This window comes from Chiloscyllium plagiosum, unplaced genomic scaffold (assembly GCF_037043375.1).
Source record: "Chiloscyllium plagiosum isolate Xiang-an unplaced genomic scaffold, Cpla_swu_hap1 HiC_scaffold_34, whole genome shotgun sequence".
NCBI classification, from domain to species: domain Eukaryota; kingdom Metazoa; phylum Chordata; class Chondrichthyes; order Orectolobiformes; family Hemiscylliidae; genus Chiloscyllium; species Chiloscyllium plagiosum.
The window spans coordinates 9,201,080-9,214,476 of NW_028270172.1; the positions used below are offsets into that span (position 1 = coordinate 9,201,080).

Consider the following 13,397-nt stretch of genomic DNA (forward strand, 5'->3'; position numbering starts at 1 on the left):
TTTCCTCCCACAATCCAAAGATATGCAGGTTAGGTGAATTGACCATGCTAAATTGCCCGTAGTGTTAGGTGCAGGGGTAAATGTAAGGGTGGGTTGCTCTTCGGAGGGTGTGGACTTGTTGGGCTGAAGGGCCTGTTTCCACACTGTGGGGAATCTGTTGCTCAAACACAAAGTATGTTTGTGGTATGTCATTTTAAATGGATTAAAAAAAGAAACTGCAAGTAGTGGAGATCTGAAATATAAACAGAAAGTGTTGGTAATATCATAGAGAGCTTTCAGGGTCTGATCTTCTCCAGATAACACTGACATGGAAGACTGCCCAGATTTAGAGCTGCATAAGATAACATAGCACATGCTTAATTTTTTTTCTCTCTATGTAGCTGGCTTCTCCTGTAGCAGATAAGTAGTATGAAGCCAGAGGCGTGACAGACACCATTTAACATCAAACATGGCCAACCAGGAGACTGTCCTTACCACCTACCACAGGTATATTGGAAGGATGTGTAAGTTGATAATCAACCTGGTTTGACACATTACAAATGCACTTTCCATGGTCACCATGCGTGGGATGGAACTTGAACCTGGAGGACCTGGTTCAGATGCAAGGAGGGTAACCATTACAGCACAAGATCTCCTATGGTGAACATATGAAACATTGATCTCAAGAACATTTCAAACACAAAGAGGCACCCACATTCACCAGTCTGTATATTTGTGATTTATCATTGATAAAGCCATTAGTATTCAGTTCATTCTATAGAAAGAAACACAAAGACAGAAACAGGAAATATTTGGAATGCTCAACAGGCTTGCAAAAATTTCTCAAGAAATAAAGTTAATTCAGTGAGTCAAACATGAAATACCAATCTATCATCCTAGGATGCCAATTGACCTGCTACACATTTCCAGGACCTCTGATGGAACTTCAGATTTTCAGCATTCTCCATTTTGTTTTAATTCTTGATAAAACATACAGCTAATATTTGTAGGTTTCCCAATGAATATCTTGGTATGATTTTTAGTGTAACCAGCATTGCAATACACGTTCTCATGACTAATCACTGGACAAGAAATGTTAACTGCGTTCTCTTCACAGATCCTACCAGACCTGTTGAGATTCTGCATCAATTACTGCTTTTGTAATGATTTCCAGTATGTGCAGATCTTGTTTTTTTTTCATTCATTCATGGAATGAAGATGTCGCTAATCTGGCCAGCATTTTTGCCCATCCCTAATTGCCCAGAGGGCAGTTAAGGTCAAATGAAGTCAAATGTAGGCCAGATCAGGTAAGGATAGCAGTTTCCTTCCCTAAAGGACATTAGTGAACCAGATGGGTTTTCCAACAATCAACAATGAATTCATGGTCATCATTAGACTCTTAATTTCAGATTTGTTTTGAATTCAAATTCCACCATGGTGGGATTCGAACCTGGGGCCCCAGAACAGTCCAGTGATAATACCACTAAGCCATCACCTCACCCTTTATTATACTACAGGTTGTTGTGATCATGTGAAATTTGGCACTCTAGCACTTGTCCTGATGAGTGCAAATTGAAAAGCTTCGACAACATCGTTCTCTTTTCAGGAATATACAAGCTCTGTACTGCTGAGTGGAAGTATGATTTAGGCTTAGATAAATATATGCATATAGATAGTGTAACTGAAATATCTTTCAAAAAGAAACACTTTTTCATTTAAGGATATATAGCATATTAGATGTGTGAACTAAGAGATGGGCACCTTGTTCTGCCGCAACAGCTTTGAATGCACTGGCCAAATGGCAAACAATACCAGCCCAAACGTGAGGACTTGCCGGTAGAAAAAACTTGCAATCTAAAAAGAATAAACATCCTACCATCAAACACAGATGCAAAGAGATATAAAGTCAGAAAAACTATTAAACAAAGCACAGATGAGCGAAATGAAAACATATTGCAGTGGCACAATGCATGATTTGCCAGTACTCAGAATTTAATATTACTAGTTGCATGTCTGTTTCTTGCAATGGAACGTAAATGGTTAAGAGATACTAGCACTGCTAAATGTCAATAGGTTACTCTTACAGAGGCACATCAGGACGGGCTTTAATTATTTCTAATTAAATGTTCTAAAACTGCAACAATATTCAAGATGGATGTGCACAATTATGAGTAATTTTACTCAAGTATGATACACGAAATCCATCAGAAGGGTACTTTATAGCTTAAGTGATGTACTACATAGAACATTTCAACTGTAGCTCAGACAGAACATAATTTACAAAAAGTACCTTAGTTCAAATGGGAAAGATTATGAAAGATAATGAAGGTTTGTCTTTTATTCATTCATGGGGTGTGGGCATCGCTGCAAGGCCAGCATTTATTGCCTTTCCTTATTGCCCTTGAGTTGATAATGGTGAGCTCTGCATGACCCCTGTAGTCCATGTGATGAAGTTACTCCCACAGAACTATTTGGGAGAGATTTCCAAGATTTTGACCCAGGCATACGAATGGCTATTGCTTTTATTTAATCCTCTTCACTGAATGCCCTATTAACTTCCTTAGGTAGGTAAATATGTAAAAGTGTTGTAAATAAACTCTTAGTATCATCACAGCCTGTATCATTTACGCTACTAGCCATTCTACCTTGCCTGCTGATCCATACATAAGGAGTGTGATGTCGAAGAGCTGATCAGAGGGGACACTGGGGTGAGGATTATCAGACATTCGTTCACAGTATCCTGGAGAGGGTTATTTGAATATAACAATTATTGATCGTTTGAAAACCTGAATTCATTCTCAATACCTCAAGTTATAGGGTAGGTGAAATAAACCATTTATCAAACTAGTCCATCCAAATGCTACACACCTCAGTGCTTGGCTGCTATGTGAATCTAATGTCTTGGGTAAATCTGACTCAATGTAACACACCAAGATTGTTTTCGCACAAATAGGCAGAAATCTTACAATCTGACCCAAGGACCCCTGAATCTCTTTTGCCAATGGGCATATTGCATCATTTAAGAAGCTGGTTGCAGCAATGTTGGCCATGTTCTTTCCTGCTCTTCACTCAGGATGAGTCTGACTGAACCAAAGTCATATTGGTTCATCCATATTTTATGAGGAGTCTCAAATAACAAGGAACGGAATACTTTTCCACTCTTTATCCCGGTCATCACCACTCAACTCTTCCAGGTCAGCATAACATGGGTTAAAGTACAGAATAAAGGACTCTTTTCTTGACATGATCATCTTAGTCCATGAAGACTAGTGAGGAGTGATGGGGAAGATAAAACTTGCAAAAATTTCAAAAGCAAACCCAATTATCTATTTCTGGTTTGACTCGAGGTGGGTTGGGGCTCGAGTTGCCAGTCTTCTTTCAGAAGACCTAGTGGAAATAGATCTTTAGAGAAGAATACATGACTCCATTTTAATTAGATTTTAGTTTAATACATAGAACTAACATACAACTGAAAGATAGCAAGAAAGGCTAGAACCATGAGGTTAATGACTTCATAGCATTGATTGTGGGCTAGGCGGAAGAGGAGTACATCCCCCAGGGCTGACAAGCTAACCTTCATGTTGTTGGACCTTGACATTACCTTGCTCCTACTCCCACAGCTTGCTGTCCTCCCCAAATCAGGATTTCAGACCGACTAGCATTCACTCCACCCAACTGCCTTCCTATCAGGCAGGGTGATAGCTGACTAATCTGGTGGGTCTTTTGGCAGAAAACCCGTTGAAAGGGTTCTAAAACATCCTACAGTTAATATCTACAGGATGCTTGGGAAACCTAACTTTTCAGGTTTTGCATCGGGAAATTTTCCCTGTCCGGTCTCTTTCCCACTTGAGTAAATATCTGAGCCAGTGCTTTTAAATTCCACACAAAAAAATCCCAAACCATTCTACTATTAAATAGAAGAGACAGCACAGAAACAGGCTACTCAGCCCAATCTGTGCACTCTGCCATTTATGTTCCATCTGATTTTTCCTCATCTAACTCTATTGTTCATCCTTTCTGATCTAACTCTATCAATATAACCTTCAAATTCTTTTTACTTAACATATTTATCTAGTTTGCTCTTAAATACCTCTAATCATCTCTCTCTTTAGTAGTTTTAAATGTAAATGTCCTTATCCTCAGATCTCTACCTCATGTGAAAGACCATCACAAATCATTGATCATATTATGCTCAGAACTCATATCTATCAAAGTTGAGTTCCAAAGCATGAGGACATTTCCTTTAGTGATGAAAAAGAGTTTCATCCATAGATAAGAAAACAATGTTAGCAAAGTAGTTTATGCTACTTACCATTGTTTCAATGCCCAGGATAAAAAGTATTAAACAGCCCATGGATTTTGCAGGATGAGTTAAAACTAAATTGATTACATTTTGAATAAGTGTAAACCTGTTAAACAAATCAAAGCGATAGGTTATTATTTTGGTTCAAGAAAATCATTGAATGTCTACTTAATTTCCAATTCACAAATAACATTTACAAAAAAAATTCAGAAATCAACATTCTTAAGGTGAAAGTCATAACACAGGATACATGAACAGCACTTGCTAGAAATACACAAGTCAGAAGTAGCATCAAGTAGCACTAATAGTTTGAATTTTGATTTTCCATGCAGCAGGATTTAGTTAGGAGACTTGCACAGGCCACAAAGGGAATGGTCAGAGCCACTGTCTGCCTCTGGCCACTGGATATAATCTACACAACACCACTGTGAAGCAGTGCTGTGAAAATTTATTGCCCTCCCCTGCTGTTGAGACAGGTGAGGTAAATCTATTATTATAATCAATTTTTAAGCAATTCCATGTCCTAAACAACCAATTACTGTTTCAGAACTTTCAGGTTCTTAAAAGTTAAAAGTCTTTGCGGTAAATAATTCTATCAAACTGGAGCAGCATTTTCCACTTTTATAGCTTGAATATTATTATTTAACTCTTTTTGCCTTAATGCTGAGACATATAATGAATGATTTGGTAGCCTTTAGTTTGGAATAAAGAACCATGAGCTAATTAAAACTTTTTGTCCAATTCTAGAATTGATAAAATGCTGAAATTCTCTCTTAAATATATAAAATTGTAAATAATTTCAGTTTTTAACCAGGATACCATAGTGAAGGATGTAAATTATAACTGCACATTGCAAAGCTATGCCTCCATATAACATGGACTTCAGTTTATCTTGTTTCCATAATGAAAAATATCTGCACACATTTTTGCAATTGAATTTTGAGTGAAAAAAACTTCTGTTAAAAACAGCCACAACAAAATGTGTTGTCAGTGCAACAGCAGTAGTGGTATGCTATCAACATGCAAGACTGCCAACTAGCAAATAAACAAAAAGAAAAATAAAGACAACAATAAAGGATGAAAAAAAGTCTGTTCACATTCTTCGTCACAATTTTTTGGCAGCTTTTCAATGCTATGAAGCCTAAGAAATATAACAATCAGATCTAAATTATTTCCCACTTACTCCTTTATTACTGCGTACCACACTGGGACTGGCAGCAGGCAATAAATGTAATAGGTCCATGGACAGCTCTGAATTAGCAGTAATAGCGTTATCACCACACCAGCCCCAATGAATATTGCAGGAAGGTGATCGCTGGAGGATAGCTGTGAAGTACATGAAATACAACATAGATTTGCAGTGAGGTAGAATAGCTGCCTCTGAAATTATACAAATAATTCAGACTGAAACATGTCGAGGAAGCAGTGGCAATAATCACTTTTAGTGATTTCAAACTGCCATACTTTTAACTGTTATGAGACATTTTAATAGGCTCCAAATTATAAAAACAATTTTACAAGATACAACTAGATTTTCTTTATTTGTTAAAGCTTTCTAAAATTATTGCTAAGGATAGGTATTTTTGATACTTTATTGGGCCCTTTCCACCTACCTTGTCCAGCTGGCAAATTGGGTTGTTTAGTTTTGTGTGGTGTTTGGCAATCAACACAAAAGCGTAAGTTGTCCAGCCCACAAATCCCAGCACTACACTGATTCCCAAGAAGACTCGATCATAGGTGTGATAGTAAGACAGTCCTTCCAGGGCAAGGTTTATTAATGACTTGCAAAGATTAATCTGTGAGATAAAATGTGATCAATGGAAATTATTTTATAAACAAAAGACATTGCCCTTAGGCAGGATTATCAAGATGTATGTTAATCCAGTAGAATTTTCATGTCAATGAATATCTATTATCAGTTCCAACATGGTGCACAGTAATAAAGGTGCAAGTGTGAAATAACTTAGACCTTATGGCCAAAATTGTCTTGTTTCAATGCAATGAACAGATGCAAATACTGTCCGAAAGAATGTAATGTAACTTTTTAAAAAACCTTTTGGCTACCAGTATTGGCATAATGAAACGGTGTAGATTGAGACTGAACATATTTTGTTGTGGTCGTTCTTAACAGAAATTTGCTTTACACAATTAATTATGATATGCATATGTTTTCTTAAAGCAATAAAATGATGATAATACCACATTTGCATGGCATTGAAGTCAGGTAAAACTCCAGATTGAGTAAGGATGGGAGCTCTCTTTAAATTAATCTGTGAACCAGTCAGGAATTTAGGACAACTTGATAGCTAGATTATCACTTTTACTGATAGTTTTAGAATGTTATATCAGCATTTCCAAACAATTTCTTCACACAAATACAGTAATTGAAAACTGGAACTCTCTCCCACAAGAAGCTGCTGAGGATCATTTATTTTTTAAAAATTTGAATAAATTTGAGATTCGTCTTTTGTAAACTATTAAGAAAGATAAATAAGTTGAGACAATGTCAGATAGTGGACCAGGCATGGAGGAAGCTGAATGACCTCCTCCTTTCTCCAGGTCCCTGTGATGGAATTTTGTCTCCGTGACCAGCCTAGGTCCATAATTACTTGAAGGGAAAGCTTTGTGGTATTATCGCAAGACTACTAATCTAGAGACCTTGTTAATGTTCTCGGGACTCAGCTTAGAATCTCACTATGGCAGGTAGTGGAACTTGAATTCAATAAGAGTCTGGAATTAAGAGTCTCACGATAACCATGAAACCATTGTCGATTGTTAGTGGTTCACTAATATACTTACCTGGGTTGGCCTACATGAGACTCCAAACCCACAGCAATGTAGTTGATTCTTAACTGCCTTCTGGACAATTATGGACTTTCAAAGCTCATGAATGAATAAAAGAAAAATTGTTCCAAATGTAGTGTCTTCACTTATTCTGGTGCTCTTCAGACAGTAAATGGGGAAGTCAGATAATGAGAGGATTAGTTTTTCCATAGGAATTGAAACCATGTGCTGGACTTTACTGGAAGCAGTATTTCCTCCAGCTAGAATGTTGATCAGGAGCCTTCTCATGAAGGGTCATTGACTTGTTCGGTTTGGGGCTTCTTATCCATTCCCACCCCCCTGTAAATCTCACTTTAGCGAGTTACTGGCTCTCAACTCTACATTCTGTAGCAGTGCCAGGTTTATAGCCATCCCCTAAGGTAAAAGAGCTAATCGAGGCTGGACTGAAAAAAATTCAGGACCGAGGGGAACAAAAGGGAGCAGCTTTGAGAGGCTGTATCTTTGCTAGAAATGTTGATGAAACTAATTCCTAGAATGGGGAGGTTGTCAGATGAGGAAATGTCGAACAGACTAGGCTTGTGTTCCCTGGTGTTTAGAAGATTAAAAGAGGAATTGATTGAAGCACATCATATTCCAAAGGAGTCTTGACAGGGTAAATATGAAAAGGATGCTTCCTCTTGTGGTAGAATCTTGAACTAGGGATCACTGTTTAAAAATTAAGGGTCATCCATTCAAAGCAGGGATGAGGATTGAACTCTACTCCTGAAAAGGTATCAGAAACAGAGCCTCTGAATATTTTTAAGACAGAGGTACACAGATTCTTGATTAGGAAGGGAATGAAAAATTATTAGGGATAGATTAAATATGGAAGTAATCAGATGAGCCATAATCTTACTAAATAGCAGAGAGGTATCAAGGGATGAGTGGCGTACTCCTGCTCCCAATTTTTACATTTGTATGATACAGGGAACAACCAAAAGACATTTTTCTCCTCTGCCCCATCCTTCCTAGCTTCCCCAATACCAGATTACACAGTACAAGCTGTCATGCTACCTGTCAGACCTGGGCCTTCTTCTGCTGTGGATAAAATCACACTTGTGGGATAAGGCACTTGTGTGGCTGTTAAATTACCAATTAAGGGTCTCCACAGAACCAAGGGTGGGCAATCTGTCCAGCTTCCCCACTCTTCGGAACATGAGCGACAGGTTAAGGGTGTGCAGGTAAAAACTGCACAAGTATCCCACCTTCTATTTCATAATGGGGCACTGTAAAATCCAGGTCCATCATTTAAAGCATACACAATAGCATGGGGGATGCTTGCAAAATCAATATAAAAAATGAAATTTTACTTTATTAATCTTTTCACAAAACTGTCTCTATGGCAGTCAATTTCCATAGTAGCTTATTTCAAGTGAAAAAATAAAAAAGAACAGAAGCATGGAAGGCTATTTACCAGAACATAACTTTTTTGAGAAAGAGATAAAATATAATTTTTTTCTTTGAAGTACAGGTCTCCCAAGATACAGTATAGTCCACTGAACAGCTGCACGTCATACTTCATCGACAGAAGACAAGATAAATATTTATTTCCAGAAAAGAGTAATAAATTTTAAAAATACACTTTAATTTTATGTTAAAAGAATAAATCAACAGCATACTTCTGTTTAAAAAGTGCATAAAATGAAATTAATTAATTTCTTCATGTGAATAATTGCACTTTCAATGTAATACTTACTGCTTCATTGTACTGGTGCTGTTGAATATATAACCGGGCTGTGCGAAGCATGTCCTGCCCTTTGGAAAGGGGAAGAGGCCTAACAAAAGAAAATAAATATTCAAAACTCTGAATCCCCAAACAACTGCAAATGTTCACTGACACAAATTGGCCATTGATTTGTTCCAATTTCAAGAGCAAGATATAATCTTGTTTGCCTCCCTGATTGTATATAACTAGATTTTATTATTTCAGTAAAAGGGAAAGCACATGTATAACTAGCTATAATTGAAACTCTCAAGAAAAATATACAATATAATTTCCTTAATCTGGTTAACCATCTGAACCAGATCAGATCAATGCCCCAAACAGGACTGATACATTTATACAGGGATTGTACATATTTAGTCGCTGGATTAGTGGTGCTGGAAGAGCACAGCAGTTCAGGCAGCATCCGAGAGTTGCACCAGCTGACCATTCCAAATCATTATATAATAAAAATGGTTGCAATATTCTGAAGGCAGTGCAACTGTATGGCAATGTTGTTAATGTGACATAATAAATAACAGGTCGTTCTCAAGGTCTTTTAAATGAGTTTCTGACATATTGATCAACGAGTTTACCAAAAAGAAATAGAGCTTAATAAGAGCAAAAATATGATTACTCTCCAAGTTTTGTGATGCATTTAGAAACTTGATGAAATTTGAAGACCTGCCTTCATCATGTGGAAACCTAAATGGAAGAGTGTCATTTGATGTTGAGACAGATGGAGAAATGTAATGAGAGATCACTTCCCTTGAATTATTGGCAGAACATTAATGAGTTAAAAGAACAAAAAAAAATCAGCAGCAGTGAACTTAAACCTATAAGAATATATAGCGACCAGTGTTGAAGAAAAAGTTTAAAAAAAAGACTTGTATCCATACAACACCTTTTATGAACTCAGGATACACCAACCAACATTGCAAGCTGGCACAAGTTGTAATTTGATGTTGATTGATAAATATTGACAATAACAACAGGAATAGTTTCCCTTCTCTTTGAAATCATGCCACTGGGTCTTTTACAGAAGAGACAAGGCCGTGGTTTGGACACATCCAACAATACAGCACTTCCTAGGCCTGCATTAGGTATTTGAGCTCAAGAACCTGCAACGGGTTTGGAATGTATAACCTTCTGATCCATAGCCAAGAGTGCTACCAACTGAACCATGGATAACGCATTCAGAAAATGGGCAGTAGCATACATGGAACCCACCTTGCTTCAACAAAATGGTATGCTGGCGCTATCTGCTCCCCCAATAAAATAATAAAATATAAAGCATTTAATCAACCAAGCCCTGAGTATACTTCCCCAATATATTACTTCATTCTTTCACAGAATGTAGGCACTGCTGGCAAGACTGACACCTTTATCGTCTACACCTAATTGCTCCTAAACTAAGTGGTTTCCTTGGCCAGGAAGAAATTCAGAAGGCCATGATGTGAAGGTGTTGGACTGGGTTGGACAAGGTCAAAAATCGCACAACACCAGGTTAAAGTCCAACAGATTTATCTGAAAACATAAGCTTTTGCTGCGTTGCTCCTTGAGTGAGGGCTCCAAAAGTTTGTGTTTTCAAATAAACTTGAACTATAACCTGGTATCATATGATTTTTGACTTAATTCAAGAATAGTTAGGAGTCAACCACATTGCTGCCTGGCTAGAGTCACCTATAGCCAAACCAGGTCAGATGGCAGACTCCCTGAACTAAGGACATTAGTGAATAAGATGGGTTTTTACGACAATTGCTGATAGTTTCATGTTTAGGATCACTGGGATGAGATTTATTAATCAATCAATCAGCAACTATGAAAAAATTTGAACCAATGTCCCTAGAGTATTCTGAATTACGAGCCCAGTGTCAATGCATCCCCTTAAATTATGGCCAGACGAGTCAGTTTTAATGAAGGGTCATTAGTCTCAAAATGTTAACTCTGTTCTTCTCTCTACAGATGTTGTCAAACATTGTGTTTCTCCAGCAATTTCAGTTTTTGTTTCAGCATTCCAGCGTCAATAGTTCTTTGTTTTTATTTTAGGAAAATTGGGAATGGATTAGTTATAAATTTCCAATACTCCAAATTATGAATGTAAAACACGGTGGCAAAGTCTTAGGTTGAAAGGTTAATCATTGCGGCCTGCAGGATGTGCAGTAATAACTGAAATGAGTGCAAACCTTTAAGTTTCTCTAGCCCAGAGAACTGCATCATCTCCATTGTTGAATAAATTTAAAGCAAAGATTGACAGACCTTTGATCTCTCAGGGGACTGAAGGACACGGAGAGTGGCAAGAAAGTCCGTTGAAGTCCAAGATCAGCCTGAATTGTATTAAATGGCAGAGCAGGCTTGACAGGCTTTTTGTGCGCTTGATTTGCTTGATTCAAGAAAAAGATCACTGCAGACTGGACAACAGCAAAAATCATACCCTTATAAAAATATTTAAAAAAAAGACACACAGGACTGCTTCTAATACCAGTAGTTGAAAAACTGTAAAAGACCATCGCCAAATTTGGAAAATAGATTAGATTAGATTAGATTACTTACAGTGTGGAAACAGGCCCTTCGGCCCAACAAGTCCACACCGACCCGCCGAAGCGCAACCCACCCATACCCCTACATTTACCCCTTTAACCTAACACTACGGGTAATTTAGTATGGCCAATTCACCTGACCTGCACATCTTTGGACAGTGGGAGGAAACCGGAGCACCCGGAGGAAACCCACGCAGACACGGGGAGAATGTGCAAACTCCACACAGTCAGTCGCCTGAGTGAATCAAATATAAATTGATTCAAAAGAATCAGCAAGACGTGAAAAATAGGTCATGTCTAACATAGCAGAGCTCTTTGCCATATGTGCACAGAGAAAGATCAATATCATTTACATGGCTTTTCAGATGACATTTGATACATGTAGCAGCACAGTGGCTCAGTGACTAGCATTGCTGCCTCACAGTGCCAGGGACTGGTTTCAGTTCCATATGCAGATGACTGTGTGGAGTTTGCACGTTTCTCCAGTGTCTGCACGGTTTTCTTCGGGTGCTCCAGTTTCCTCCCACAGTCCAAAAATGTGCAGATTAGGTGGACTGGCTGTGCTAATTGCCCATAGCATCCAGCATGTGCAGGTTAGAGGGATTAGCCATGGGAGATGGAGGGTAAGGGGGGAGTGGATCTGGGTGGGGTGCTGTTCTGAGTGGGTGTGAACTCAATGGTCTGAATGGCCACACTACAGGCATCCTATGAAAGGAGGCATTACTAGGTAAAAATTGAGACACATGAAATTGCACAGGAACTGGGTAGAAGGTAGGATAGAGATGAAATAGAAGGAGTCTTTATTTTAAAAGGTCATTCGTGAAAAGTAGGCACTATTGTTGAGGTCAGTGTTTAAGGCTTATCCTGAATTGTCCTGAACTGAATCGTTTACTAGCTCAATTTTTAAGGGACAGGTAAGACTCAGTCATATTGCTTTGAACCTTGAGTCACATACAGGGCAGAACATGTAAGATGAGCTTTCTTCCTCAAAAGGAGTTTTATCATTCAGGGGGTTTTTTTACAACACTCCAGTTGATTATATGCTCACAATTACTGGTACTAGCTTTTCACTCCAGATTGACTAAGTTAATTGAACATACATTTATCAGTTCCTATGGTAGGATTTGAGCTGGTATTTTCAGATCATTGATCTAGATATCTGGCTTACTGGACCAGTATCATTTGCTCAAATGAGACAGAAATTGTTTCCCAGTTTAACTCTACTTAGAGTCATAGAGTCAGAGAGGTACAGCATGGAAACAGACCCTTCAGTCCAACACGTCTGTGCCGACCAGGTATCCCAACCCAATCTAGTCCCACCTGCCAGCACCCGGCCCATATCCCTCCAAACCCTTCCTATTCATATACCCATCCAAATGCCTTTTAAATGTTGCAATTGTACCAGCCTCCACCACTTCCTCTGGCAGCTCATTTGAGGTATTTTTACTTACTGAGTTTAGGAATAGAGGAAAGCATGTTTATGTTTGCATGTGATAGCAACTAGGGGACACAACAAACCATGTACAATAGGGTAAAATTAGAAATTAATATGGACAGACAAAATGAGTGGGTGCAAAATGATCGGTGCTCAGTGTAACAAATCTGCAGGTGCACCTTCCTAATTTAAAAATTTTACATGGAAATACAAGTTGATCCAGAAAGCTAGAGTAGGGAGTGCCTGAGCAAGAGAGTTCACTTCGCTTAGGCACAGACTATCTTAAAAACTAGCTTGCTGATCTAAAAAGTGATCACAAAAGCCTTGGATAAGTAAGGCAGAATCATTACAGTTACATAATGCCTTGGTCAGACCTCATTTGAATAAATGTGTTCAGTCTTTTGCATCCCAATTAGTAATAATACATGGGCCTTGGCCAAAGTCCAAAGTGATTGATTAGTATGACACCAAGTATAAAGTGATTGAGCAATAATGAGACTGGGTCAACATCCCTAGAGGTGAGAAAGAAAAAGGGTGATTTGACTACAAATTAACATTAGGCATATTGAGAGAAGAGTGGATAGGGATTTCCCACTCCCTCCATCAAAAGGGCAG

General features: G+C 38.3%; 1 protein-coding gene across 1 annotated transcript in view; it reads right to left on the bottom strand.

Annotated features, from left to right (window-relative positions):
• Positions 1-13,397, bottom strand: part of pign (phosphatidylinositol glycan anchor biosynthesis, class N) — a 115,413-nt gene that overhangs the window by 48,178 nt on the left and 53,838 nt on the right. Inside the window, exons 13-17 of the mRNA XM_043719611.2 lie at positions 8,802-8,880; positions 5,896-6,078; positions 5,466-5,608; positions 4,292-4,388; positions 1,741-1,833 (exon numbers count right to left, since the gene is read on the bottom strand). Of these exons, the coding sequence (XP_043575546.2) occupies positions 1,741-1,833; positions 4,292-4,388; positions 5,466-5,608; positions 5,896-6,078; positions 8,802-8,880 (595 nt within the window). The remainder of the gene's footprint in view (positions 1-1,740; positions 1,834-4,291; positions 4,389-5,465; positions 5,609-5,895; positions 6,079-8,801; positions 8,881-13,397) is intronic.